The following is a 14,466-nucleotide window of genomic DNA, read 5'->3' as shown; positions in this document are numbered from 1 at the left end:
CTCTCCAGCATCTATTGTTTGTAGCTTTTTTGATGATGGCCATTCTGACTGGTATGAGGTGATACCTCATTGTAGTTTTGATTTGCATTTCTCTAATGATTAGTGATGTTGAGCATTCTTTCATGTGTTTGTTGGCAATCTGTATATCTTCTTTGGAGAAATGTCTATTTAGGTGTGCTGCTCATTTTTGGACTGGGTTGTTTGTTTTTTGATATTGAGCTGCATGAGCTGCTTGTAAATTTTGGAGATTAATCCTTTGTCATTTGCTTCATTTGCAAATATTTTCTCCCATTCTGAGGATGTCTTTTGGTCTTGTTTATGGTTTCCTTTGCTGTGCAAAAGCTTTTAAGTTTCATTAGGTCCCATTTGTTTATTTTTGTTTTTATTTCCATTTCTCTAGGAGGTGGGTCAAAAAGGATCTTGCTGTGATTTATGTCATAGAGTGTTCTGCCTATGTTTTCCTCTAAGAGTTTTATAGTGTCTGGTCTTACATTTAGGTCTTTGATCCATTTTGAGTTTATTTTTGTGTATGGTGTTAGGGAGTGTTCTTACTTCATTTTTTCCATGTAGCTGTCCGGTTTTCCCAGCAGCACTTATTGAAGAGGCAACACAGCATTCTTTTAACACAGCATGCTTTTAAACATTTCTGAACCTCAGTTCTTCCAAATTATAGAATCCTGTTTTCAGATCTTGCACTTACATTAAAGTCCAAATGCTAACCATAGCTTAAAGTGTCACTCTGAGAATACTCTCAGAATACTCTCAGATCTTGGCTGAGACTAAGAGTCAAAAAACCTGGGTTTGAATGCTAGCTCTGCTGCCATTGAGCTGCTAGACCTTAGTGAAACCATTTAAAACTTCCTAATCCTCAATTTACCTACCTTTAAATTAGATATACTACCTCTAATCATCTAATGTGTGAGTTCATCACAGTCTGTGAATTGTATGTAACTGTTAGATATTAACATTAATGTTACATGCTAAAAACTTGTTCCACTACTACCACCTTGGTAGGGTAAGATTTTTTTCCATGTAAATCATCACAAAAGGGTCACTACCACCCTGGAATCAAAAAACCACCTAGGCTCTGAGCCAAATCACCTTCAATTAGACTAAAATTTTATTAGGCCTATCTCTGGTCTTGAAGTTGCAGGAGTTGCTCTAGATTACACAGTATATCACAGTTACTCAATTATTGCTGTTAACATGCAGAATAGTTGCACCTCCCTAACATATAAAGTAAAGCACAAAGCCATAAATAATAAGACAACAAAAATTTAACAGTTAATGTTCTATTATGTTTTAAAAATGGGCTTTGGGGACCTCCCTGGTGGTCCAGTGGATAAGACTCTGTGCTTCCACTGCTGGGGCACGGGTTCCATCCCTGGTCGGGGAGCTAAGATCCCACGTGTCACACAGTGCAGCCAAAAGATAAAAAAATAAAATAAAATTTAAAAAATTTTTAAATAAAAATTAAAAATGGGCTTTGTTAGATAAACAAATTTATTCTGTACCTGACAAAGCACAATAGACATTAGATGATGAGAATTGCTATCAGTTACGAAAAAATTAAAAGAAAAAATTCCCAATGTAATCCAGCACTTCAAATATTCTTTAAATATTAATCTGGCTCCCAAAATCTTGAAATGCTTCATGAAGAATCAGCCAAGATGTCATCTAGGAAGATCTTAGGTGAGGAAAAGTTATGCTACCTCTTAACACCTCGGTTTCACCAATCCAGCAGCACACGGCTCTACTTGTTATTGGAGAGGCACTGACAGCACTTGAACATGGGAATGTCTGTCACACAAAGAAAAAATATCCATTTACTAACTATTAAAATCAACATGTGTCTCTCCACCACTACTGGAGAAATATCAGAGGCATCACAGTATCTATGCCTTAGCTTTCAAAACACAAAAATTATTCCTTCTCAGTCATAGCTAAATAGCTAGAGTCAAATCATGATCTCTCTCTGACCCAATAATGTCTGCTGTTCTTGAAATTTATGAAGGTGGTTCACTGTTCATATTTTCAAACTGATGTAGTTTATATCCATCCACACATTGATGTGAGGGGAGGTAGGAACTCACAAAAAGTTCTAAAAGGTCTCCAGTACCAAAATTTTCCCCTTTCAATCATTACTAAAAAGGACAGTGAAGCAGAGTTTAAAAGCTTTAATAGTACAAACACCAGTTATCCACACCATAAGACCAATTATTACTATTTGCAGGCATGTGGAAGAGAAGAGAAAGGAATACAAGGGCTCTCTTAAAAACCTACTTTTCTCCTCCATCTGTGTGGTAACTTTTACCTTACCCAGAACACTTGACGTCTGACACTTCTAGTCACCCAGTGTGCGGTTTTTTCCCCCCAAACAAGCAATTATCCACGACACCTGCTGGGTGTCCTACAATTTTACAATTTAACTCACTGATTAAGGTTAAGGGCTCAGTCCCACAAGACTGACCCCCACTTCAGATATCAGTTGCAAGTAGGTTGTACAGTAGTACAACTTCTGTACGACTTGGCTATAAATCGGAGGTTCCCGTGACCTCCAGCCCTTTGGATTCAATTAATTTACTCAAGTGGCTCAGAGAGCTCGGGAAAACATTTTACTTACATTATCCAGTTTATTAAAGAATATGATAAGGAATACAGATGAACAGCCAGATGAAGAGATACACAGAGTGAGGTCTGGGAGGGTCCCAAGCATATGAATTTCTCTCTCTGTACAGTTGGGGTGCATCACCCTCCCAGTAGGTGCACGTTTCACCAACCTGGAAGCTCTCCAAATCCCAACTTTGGGGATTTTTATGGTGACATCGTCACGTAGGCATGATCAATCATTAATTCCATTTTCAGCCCTTCTCCCTTTTCAAGAGAATAGCAGATGGGGCTGAAAATTCCAAGCTTCTAATCATGGCTTGGTCTTTCCAGTGACCAGCCCCCATCCAGGAGCCATCCAGGAGCCCACCCAGAGTCGCCTCATTAGAACAAAAGACATTCATATCACCCAGGAACTTACAAAGGTTTCAGGAACCCTGTGTCAGGAACCGGGATCAAAGACACTCGTAACACTTAAGAAATTAGACGGACTTCAGAAGCTCTGTGCCAGGAACTGGGGGCAGAGACCACTATGTATTTTCTATTATCTCAAAGATCCTCACGTTCTTTCCCCATTTTTAATGCCTAAACTCAAGATTTACCCTCTCTGTGTGTCTACAGAATCCACAGCCTTCTTTACAAAACTGGGTTTAACAATCAAAATTAAGCATTTAGAAATGTACCTTTTATCCTCAGTGAGGCAGAAATGGACACTCATTTGCTAGGACAAGAAAATTCGTAATTTTCAACATCAGTTTTATTCCTAATAAATATTTCTGATCCAGGCTAACAAGAGAATGAACAATTCTTCCTCGGGGGGAGGTGCTGCAATATGTCAAACAAACAGCAACAATGACAGTAACAATAATAACATTAACAAGCTACCTCATTTATTGAGCACTTACTTTATGGAAGACACTGTTTTAAGCATTTTATTTATATTTTTCCCATTTTACCTTTGCAGTAACCCTATGAGATTACTATTATCATTATCCTCATTTTATAGATGAAGACGGCTGTTCAAGAAGTTAAGTAACTTGTTAGAAGTCATACCGTACAGGTGGGATTTCAACCCAGGCAGTCTCCTCTTCATTGTCATATTATACCAAATGATCGCTCAACAAGAACTGCTTTGATGAACACTGCTCATGTATATGTGTGTGTATGTAAACATACACACAATATAAGTGAATACACAAACATACATACACACACACATATATGCATTCTCTAAACTTTATAGTCATATTGAAAAATACTTTAGTGATCATCTTCTCAGTCTCATTTTACCACCATAGATCCACCACCAGACAGAATGTCCTGGTCATCACAAATTATGCTCCACCATTAAATTCCTTTAAAGCGGCTGACAAAAATAAAGCAGTTGAACTGCACTATTATAAAGCAACATACAGATTCTGTAACTGGAAAGAAAGAATTCAGATTCTGATTTCAAGGCCAAACTCAAACCATGACTGGTCACTATTAAACCAACCTTTGGTTTTGTTTGTCTGTGTTTTTGTTTAGTTGTCACTAAAACAACGACCTAGAAATTTTCAGAAAAAAATATAATAAATATTTGATTAGTGACACACTATCACTGAAGCTACTAGGCTAAGATTGTGACTAAAAGAATCAGAGGAATTTTTCAGCTTCCAGGTATATAAAAATCATCTATTTCATCTTTAATATTAAAGAGAAGATTAAACAGGAAAAAGAACAGCAAAACAGACATTCCAGAATCAGTATATTCAAAGTTTACTGTATTAGGGCGATTATTTCTAATAATGTGTTACAGTTAAATCACCAAATTATTTAAAAGTAACTGCAACATAAATATAACCATAAATGAAACATGAAAAGAAAAATATCATTATAAAAGTACAATAAAACAATACCAACTTACCAGTTCAACTCCCTGTGGAAAAGGTGTATCATCCCAGTCCTTCTGTGGAAACCTCTGGATTATTTTCCCCAGACCTGCTCCTGACCCTATTAATAAAATCAAAGTGAATTTGGTTATAGGGTACTTAAAAATCTGAATACTCATTATATTAATACTTATTTCTAAATGAATATTTGTTGAATATACTGATTAAACATTTTCAAGTTTTAAAGGGTCTACAACTACCTTCTAAACATAACACTGAAATGATAGGCAATCCCTATCCTATAGACTCTCAAAAGAGTAACACGTATGAAAAGCTAGGAACAACAGACAGAGGCATTAAAATTGGAGTCTCCACACCATGGGAGCAACTGCACTTTGTTCCCAGTAAGGAAAGCCGTCTTCTCAGTATCTCAGGTTGATATTTAAGAAGAACTTTTCTATGGAGACAAAGTAATTTTAAGTGACAAATGAAATGGTACCATTAGCACTAAGCTTCAGTTATGGGTTATAAGCACTGTTTTGGGTTAAATAAAGATTTTTAGAGTGGCCTGGGAACTTGACCATTGTCTAGACAGGGTTTTTCAACATCAGCACTACTGACATTTTGGGCCAGATAATTCCTTGTTGGGTTGGAGGCAGGGGGCTGGGAGCTATCCCGTGCATTATAGGATGTTTAGCAACATCCTTAGCTTCAACCCACTAGAAGTTAATAGCACCCCACCTACAATCACCAAGTTGTTACAACCAAAAATGTCTCCAGGTCACTGCCAAATGTGCTCTGGGGGGGCAAAAATGCCTCTGGTTGAAGACCATTGGACTATATATAGCATTATTGTTATAAAATTACCCTGTGACACTAAAAACCAGATCAACTTAAAATTGAACTTTGGGGATATAATCTGTGAGTAATCTGGGGCTAGAGACTACATGTTAGGCCTATTTGCTTTCTGCCATACTTTAAAATATATTTATTTATTTATTTATTTGGCTGCACCAGGTCTTAGTTGCCCCAAGCAGGACAGTCATTGCCGTGTGCGCGATCTTTTAGTTGCAGCACGTGGGCTCTCAGTTGCAGCATGTGGAATCTAGTTCCTTGACCAGAGATCAAACCCGGGCCCCCTGCATTGGGGGCGCAGAGTCTTAACCACTGGACCACCAGGGAAGTCCCTGTTCAATCCTTTTTAAGGGCTTCATGTGTTTGCATATTCTACATGTTGTTCCAACTCACTCTGAAGTAAAAACAACAACATTCTGATTATTTGGACATCTAAGTAAAGGAAACCTTAACACCTGATTCAAATTTTGTTTTTCTTCACTGATAGCTTCATTACTTTTTTTCATTTTTTAATAGATCTTTATTGGAATATAATTGCTTCACAATACTGTGTTAGTTTGTGTTGCACAACAAAGCGAATCAGCCATATGCACACACGTGTCCCCACATCCCCTCCCTCTTGAGCCTCCCTCCCATCCTCCCTATCCCACCCCTGTAGGTCATCGCAAAGCACCGAGCCGATCTCCCTGTGCTATGCTGCTGCTTCCCACCAGCCAACTATTTTATATCGGTAGTGTATATATGTCGACGCTACTCTCACTTTGCCTCAGCTTGCCCTCCCACCCCATGTTCTCAAGTCCATTTTCTATGTCTACCTCTTTATTCCTGCCCTGCAACTAGGTTCATTAGTACCATTTTTTTTTTTAGATTCCATATATATGTGTTAGCATATGATATTTGTTTTTTCTCTTTCTGACTTTCTTCACTCTGTAGGACAGACACTAGGTCCATCCACCTCACTAAAAATAACTCGATTTTCTTTCTTTCTATGGCTGAGTAATATTCCATTGTATATATTGCCACATCTTCTTTATCCATTTATCTGTCGATGGACATTTAGGTTGCTTCCATGTCCTGGTTATTGTAAATAGTGCTGCAACGAACATTGTAGCACATGTCTCTTTTTGAATTATGGTTTTCTCAGGGTATATGCCCAGTAGTGGGATTGCTGGGTCATATGGTAGTTCTATTTTTAGTTTTTTAAGGAACCTCCATACTGTCCTCCATAGTGGCTATATCAATTTACATTCCCACAACAGTGCAAGAGAGTTCCCTTTTCACCACACCCTTTCCAGCATTTATTGTTTCTAGATTTTTTGATGATGGCCATTCTGACCGGTGTGAGGTGATACCTCACTGAAGTTTTGATTTGCATTTCTCTAGTAATTAGTGATGTTGAGCATCTTTTCATGTGCCTCTTGGCCATCTGTATGTCTGCCTTGGTGAAATGTCTCTTTAGGTCTTCTGCCCATTTTCTAACTGGATTGTTTGTTTTTTTGATATTGAGCTCCATGAGCTGTTTGTACATTTTGGAGAGTAATCCTTTGTCTGTTGTTTCATTTACAAATATTTTCTCCCATTCTGAGGGTTGTCTTTTTGTCTTGTTTATGATTTCCTTTGCTGTGCAAAAGCTTTAAAGTTTAATTAAGTCTCATCCGTTTATTTTTGTTTTTATTCCCATTACTCTAGGAGGTGGGTCAGAAAAGATCTTGGCTCTGATTTATGTCAAAGCGTGTTTTTCCTATGCTTTCCTCTAAGAGTTTTATAGTGTCTGGCCTTACATTTAAGCCTTTAATCCATTTGGAGTTTATTTTTGTGTATGGTGTTAGGGAGTGTTCTAATTTCCTTATTTCACATGTAGCTGTCCAGTTTCCCAGCACCACTTATTGAAGAGGCTGCCTTTTCTCCATTGTATGTTCTTGCCTCCTTTGTAGTAAATTAGGTGCCCACATGTGAGTGGGTTTATCTCTGGGCATTCTATCTTGTACCACTGATCTATATTTCTGGTTTTGGGCCACTGCCATACTGTCCTGATTACTGTAGCTTTGTGGTATAGTTTGAAGTCGGGGAGGCTGATTCCTCCAAGTCCGTTTTTCTTTCTCAAGATTGCTTTGGCTATTCGAGGTCTTTTGTGTTTCCATATGAATTGTAAAATTTTTTGTTCTAATTCTGTGAAGAATGCCATTGGTAGTTTGATAGGGATTGCACTAAATCTGTAGATTGCTTTGGGTCGTATAGTCATTTTCACAATATTTATTCTTCCAATCCAAGAACATGGTATATTTCTCCATCTGTTTATGTCATCTTTGATTTCTTTCATCAGTGTTCTATAGTTTTCTGAGTACAAGTCTTTTGCCTCCTTAGGCAGGTTTATTCCTAGGTATCTTATTCTTTTGGTTGCAGTGGTAAATGGGAGTGTTTCCTTAATTTCTCTTTCTGATTTTTGTTGGTGTATAGGAATACCAGAGATTCCTGTGTATTAATTTTGTATCCTGCAACCTTACCAAATTCATTGATTAGTTCTAGTAGTTTTCTGGTGGCATCTTTAGGATTTTCTATGTATAGTATCATGTCATCAGCAAACAGTGACAGTTTTACTTCTTTTCCAATTTGTATTCCTTTTATTTCTTTTTCTTCTCTGACTGCTGTGGCTAGGGCTTCCAAAACTATGTTGAATAAGAGTGGCAAGAGTGGACATCCTTGTCTTGTTCCTGATCTTAGTGGAAATGCTTTCAGTTTTTCACCATTAAGTATGATGCTTGCTGTGGGTTTGTCATATATGGTACCCTCTGTGCCCATTTTCTGGAGTGTTTTTATCATAAATGGATGTTGAATTCTGTCAAAAGTTTTTTCTGCATCTATTGAGATGATCATATTGTTTTTATTCTTCAATTTGTTAATGTGCTGTATCACACTGATTGATTTGAATATATTGAAGAATCCTTGCATCCCTGAGATAAATCCCACTTGATCATGGTGTATGATCCTTTTAATGTGCTGTTGGATTCCGTTTGCTACTGTTTTGTTCAGGATTTTTACACCTATGTTCATCAGTGATACTGGTCTATAGTTTTCTTTTTTGTGATATTTTCTTCTGGTTTTTAGTGTCAGGGTGAACATCTGATTCAATTTAAAAAAAAAAATTCACTATCATCTCTCATCCTCATCCCTGTGAACTGAACTTCCCCCGGCCCTCACCTAGACTTTAAAATCACTTTATGACCAAATCTTACCTTTAAAAGATAAACAGAAAGTTAAGTTCATTTTACTGACCAACTCTGAACTATCTGCTAAAACCGAGGTCACGTTTGACAAAGGCAAAATGAAAACATTCTCAATTAAAATTAACAACTGTGCTCACTTCGGCAGCACATATACTAAAATTAACAACTGCTGCAGTATAGTAACTCTTCATATACCCGTATTATAGGAGAATAAAGGATTTCATTAAGAGTAAAGTAGGGCTTCCCTGGTGGCGCAGTGGTTGAGAGTCCGCCTGCCAATGCAGGGGACACAGGTTCATGCCCCGGTCCGGGAAGATCCCACATGACTCGGAGGGGCTGGGCCTGTGAGCCATGGCCGCTGAGCCTGCGCGTCTGGAGCCTGTGCTCCGCAACGGGAGAGGCCACAACAGTGAGAGGCCCGCATACCGCAAAAAAAAAAAAAAAAAGAGTAAAGTAAACTAAAAGTGATTTATCATAGGCATTCAGTTTTCAAAATCCACCTCAAGCATCACCACTTCTTACATTCACATCAAGGCTAATTCAACAAATTACTAGATACTGGGATACACAATGAAAAAGATATATGGCCCCTATTCTCAAGGAACTGATAAGCTATTAGGAGAAACAGAAAAATGAACTGATAATTTCAGTATATCATGGTAAGTACAATGATAGAAGAGAACCTAACCTAACGTAGCAGAGAAACCATGGAAAACTTTACAGAAGAAATGACAGAAAGCTTCTTGTTCTTTTAGTACCATCTTTATATGCCCAAGTACTTGGCATACTGAATGCCTCGCACTTAGCTCACATGGAGCTAAATGTTTATTTTAATAGATTCGTTAATATTGACAGAAATTGTTTTAAGCTTACATCTCCTTTTTTTTTTTTTTTTTTTTTTTTGCGGTACGCGGGCCTCTCACTGTCGCGGCCTCTCCCGTTGCGGAGCACAGGCTCCGGACGCGCAGGGGCACGAAACAGTGTCCCCTGCATCAGCAGGCGGACTCTCAACCACTGCGCCACCAGGGAAGCCCTCCTCTCTTTTAAAAAAGAGAGAAATGCATGTTATTTATCTCATCATATTTAACCAGGTGTTCCTATATTGTTTATTCAGTTCTGAAAGTCATACTTCATGCATTGCAGGCTCAGAAAATATTTTAACACGTTAATTTTCAATAATTATAAAATTAACAAATGTTAACTGCAGGAAATTTTTTGAATATATAAAAATATAAAGAAGAAATCACCCATAATCCCAAACCTGAAGACAATTACTGTTAACGGTTTATCCTAGGCTTTTTTCATACATGTATTTTTTCATCAGAATTGAGATAATACTAAACCTAGATTTATATAATGCTTTACTATTAATATTTTATAATGGGCCCTTGATCATAATATGCATTTTCTATTTTCTCTATTATAAATAATGCTACAAAAAACATCTTTCTATATAAATCTTTATCCTCATTTCACTTTTGCCCGAAAAATTCTTAGATATACAACTAATGGATCAAAGAATATGAAAATTTTAAAGACTCACACAAAGCCAAAGGGCTCACCAGAAAGGTATTAATAATTTTTTTACATTCTGTGTATAAGAATGAGACTGGCATTTTCACTACATCCTCACCAACAACTGTTATTTTAAAATGTTTTAGTTAGTGCCAATTTGAGAAGTAAAAAAGTTCCTTGTAAGCAGGAGCATAACTTTCAAAAGTTCTCCAGGAGCAGCATATTATTTATTGATTTCATAGTGATATGCAGTCTTTCAATAATATGAAAGCTTAGTTTGAAATGCTGATGTAACATTTATAAGTGCACATAGAAATACGATTCATGAGTGATAGATTTCATATGATAATGTTATTTGTAAATGGAAATTAGGTTATAAAAAGGCGAAAATAAATATGCTAAAATGATATTTCACAAGTAAAATGTGGAAAGAGCTACAATAACTTGGTTTTGAATATCAAATATGTAAACTGATGCAGCTAACAACTTTTGAGGAACTTAGGAAAATACCTTACAGAAGTAAACAAACATTGTCTGATCCTTGTTTCTTGGATTTTAAGAGTTTAGTCTGAATGTTTAAACTTATTTCCCAAGTTTATATAATTTATATAAAACCATTCTTATAGGAAGTACTGGTTGTATTTAAGAATGCTGACAAGATGACCTTTTACATTGAGGAGCAAGCCACATTGAAGGAAGACTGTTCTAGAGTCAAATGTCCACCAGTGGACTGATAATTATGTCCAGAGATGAAATAGGTCATGTAAGTCAGAGTGAGTGGCTGTGGAAGCAGCTCCTATCTGCTCTATGTATTAAATGGGGCTGGGTGACTGGGTAGGGAGAGAGAGAAATTCCTCAAAAGAAACGGGACCACTTCTTAGAAAGGAGAGGTGCTAAGCAGACAAAATTGTGGTTGTTCACTGCATTGCATGCAGCTAAATTGAAAAAAAAGAGGGGACGGTTATTAGTCAAGGCCTTCATGTTTTTCTTTCCAGCCCCTACTCTTCTACTCTTCTACTATCATAAAAATAAGAAATATGATGACCAAATGGAGTTCATACATAAAAAGGGGGACTCTTGGCAGGATACCAGCACATTTGGAAATAGCCTTCTTTGAAAAAAAGTGCAAATGCTATACAAACTGCCCCAAACAAATTTAGGAAGGGTGAGGAAATACTGGCGTGATCAGGCACACTTTTCCCTCCTTTACGTGTGGTAAGCCACTTTCCCTTGGGTCCTAGTAGGGCTGCCAGACTACCCAACCCAGCCACAAGGATTAGCAAGTGACCTAGGATGATCCAACCACTCAGTCAAAATGACTGTTTTAGCCTTACCAGATGACCCCAGGAAAGTCAAATAGTATTCTCAGGGGTTACTAAGTAGTATGCTATAGGTGCGGAGTTGTATAAGGAAGAAGTTCATCTGCAGAAGAACTGAAGAATTAGTAGGGGTTAATTAAGTGAAGAAATGTAATACTCTGCTCTATACAAAACAGGATACTTGATATTTGTTGACTGTACCAATTGACAAAAATTAATCGTTTAAGTGGCTTGTGTATGCTTAAAGTGTAAACGTACAAAATATATACTAATTTGTTTAACACAGACTCTGAACTTTGAGAATTACTCTAATGCATAATTCGCTAAATCTTCTGTATATTTATCTAAACAACTAGATCATTTATCTAAACAACAATCAGTGGTTATCTACACTAGACTTGTTTCATGAAGTCCAGCTGCCCATATCACCTTCTATCGAAAATGGCACCACCCACAGCTCAATGAAGGGCAGCAGTCATGCTCAGAAGCACACAATCCTGTCTCTCCTCTCACCAGCCAAAGAGAAATTATGAAATCATTATTTTGGTTATCACATTTACTGCTACTTGTCTGTCTCACCTCACTAGAGTGAAAACAGTGATTTTGGCCTGCTTTGTTTACTGATGTATCCCAGGCATTTGGAACAACTACTAGTATATATTAGATACTTAATAAAATACTTGTTGAGTCAATGAATGGGACTATTAGGTGGGCAAGGGCATTTATAAACCGGAAAGCAACTTATGACCAAAGTGACCTGGCTGTAAAAGGTATCCTAGACAAATCTGATTTCTCTGCTAGGAAATTTTGAATAGAAGAAATGAGAGACTAAAGGAGCTAAAAAGATGTATCAAGACTTGCGAGCTCAGGCAACCACAGGGCGTCAAGCCAGTTATAGAACAGGAGAAACCCCGGCAGAGACTTGCCAGTAGAACAGGTCTACCTCCAGTAAACTCTGGCAGCACTGCTGCATCTGTCATCAAACTTCTGAAGTATTGTAATGATATTCCTCCTTCTTAAGCTAGAATGGACCTATGATTCCTTGTCAGTAAAGAATCCAAAGTATAATACACTGTAAGAGGCACTCTGATAAATCAAGCCCTTTCAAACTGGTAAAGGGTTTGGAAAATTTTACATAAAAAGATTTAGTCAGAAAACTTTTTTTAAAAAGTTAAGAAGCACATATGAGAACTTTCTCCAAATATGTAAGGAGCTATTATGTGGAAGAAGATAAAGTGGAGCAAACTAGAGCCAAAAACTATAATTCAGAGGAGATATTTTTGAGTCAATATAAAGGAAGAACCTTGTGAGAATGAGAACTATCAAAAACAGAATGGGGCTTCCCTGGTGGCGCAGTGGTTGAGAGTCCGCCTGCCGATGCAGGGCACACGGGTTCGTGCCCCGGTCCAGGAAGATCCCACATGCTGCGGAGCGGCTGGGCCCGTGAGCCACGGCCGCTGAGCCTGCGCGTCTGGAGCCTGTGCTCCGCAACGGGAAAGGCCGCAACAGTGAGAGGCCCGCGTACCACAAAAAAAAAAAAAGAAAAAAACAGAATGAACTGCCACAGAAAGCAATGGTTAGAACGAGTTTTAGTACAAGCTACTAGTTTTTGTGGTCTGGAAAACTGGGCAGAACTGTAAGAGGACAAATCCAAAAAAATATGGAAAGCAGACTACTACAGCAATTCGTTTATTCAACAATAACAATGCCAGGCCTTGTGTTAGGTGCTAAGGATAAAACCTGCTGTGAGGACATTTAAAACTTGAACTGGGGTTTTAAACAGCACTTAAATGATTAAGTTTTGTCAATAAAAGGACAGATGTAGGCACAGTATAACAATGGGTAAAGATTAGGGAAGAAAATAATACTGTTTAGAAATCAGGTCATGAGTCTAAGGAAATAAGGGCTAGAAAAACTAAAAAGTTCCAAATTTTGGAACAGAGATATTTCTTATTCCTATTTTTTTTTTTTTTTTGCGGTACGCGGGCCTCTCACTGTTGTGGCCTCTCCCGTTGCGGAGCACAGGCTCCGGACGCGCAGGCTTAGCGGCCATGGCTCACGGGCCCAGCCGCTCCGCGGCATGTGGGATCTTCCCGGACCGGGGCACGAACCCGTGTGCCCTGCATCGGCAGGCGGACTCTCAACCACTGCGCCACCAGGGAAGCCCTCTTATTCCTATTTTGACATAATAGCAGCATCACTTAAGTTCAATGATGAGAAATGTAATTCTTGAGAATCCAAATAAAATGATAAGTAATGGTATATCCAAAAGAAAAATCTTAAAAGCAGACATTCTTTCATGCTTTAAAAAGCAATTCATTAAGTCTGTTCTCTATACCTGTGAGTCTGTCTCTATTTTTGCTATGAGGCGGGATGGGGTAGGGAACTGAGAGGTACAAACTACTATGTATAAAATGGAAAGGCTACAGGATGTACTACACAGAATAGGGAAATACAGTCATTGTTTTGTAGTGACTTTAAATGGAGTATAACCTATAAAAATGCTGAGTCACTGTGTTGTACACCCGAAACTAATATGATGTTATAAATCAACTATAGTTCAATTTTTAAAAAGCAATTCAAGTTGTCTAAAAGTGCATGATGCATATACATGGTGACTTCTTTACACAGTGACTCTGTTTTTCAGATGATTTATACACTTAGCAAACTTTACACTCAGTCCACATGTAATACTGCAAAACTATTCATGAATAATTATGGAAATTAAAGTATGGACTTTCTGACTGGCTAACACATTTCAAATATATAAACCAAATAACAGAGTAAATTTATTAATATCTACATGCAAAAGCAGAAGTCTCTAGCTTTATTAATGAAGAGGGTATTTGTCTTTGTCTGGTGTATTTCACTTAGAGTAATGCTGGCGGAAAACAGGGAGAGACTGGTAAAAGAGTAAAAACTTTCAACCATAAGATGAATAAGTCTGAGGATCTAAGGTAAAACATGGTGACTACAGTTGATAACACTGTATTGTAAAACTGGAATTTCCTAACAGAGTAGAACTTGTTTTCAAAAAAAAAAAGATAAATATGTGAAGTGATGAGTTAATTAACT

The 14,466-nt window shown here is 37.7% G+C and overlaps 1 protein-coding gene across 4 annotated transcripts in view; it reads right to left on the bottom strand.

The window, feature by feature from the left end:
* The window catches only part of SBF2 (SET binding factor 2), a 472,518-nt gene that overhangs the window by 375,750 nt on the left and 82,302 nt on the right, over positions 1–14,466 (bottom strand). For all 4 annotated transcript variants that reach the window (XM_079929044.1, XM_079929040.1, XM_079929042.1 and 1 more), the window contains exon 2: positions 4,514–4,599. In XM_079929044.1, coding sequence (XP_079785170.1) covers positions 4,514–4,599 — 86 coding nt within the window. The remainder of the gene's footprint in view (positions 1–4,513; positions 4,600–14,466) is intronic.

The sequence above is a fragment of the Stenella coeruleoalba genome (assembly GCF_951394435.1).
Source record: "Stenella coeruleoalba genome assembly, chromosome: 8".
Lineage (NCBI taxonomy): Eukaryota > Metazoa > Chordata > Mammalia > Artiodactyla > Delphinidae > Stenella > Stenella coeruleoalba.
The sequence above is the reverse complement of the archived record's forward strand: the minus strand, read 5'-3'. Positions and strand labels throughout refer to the sequence as shown.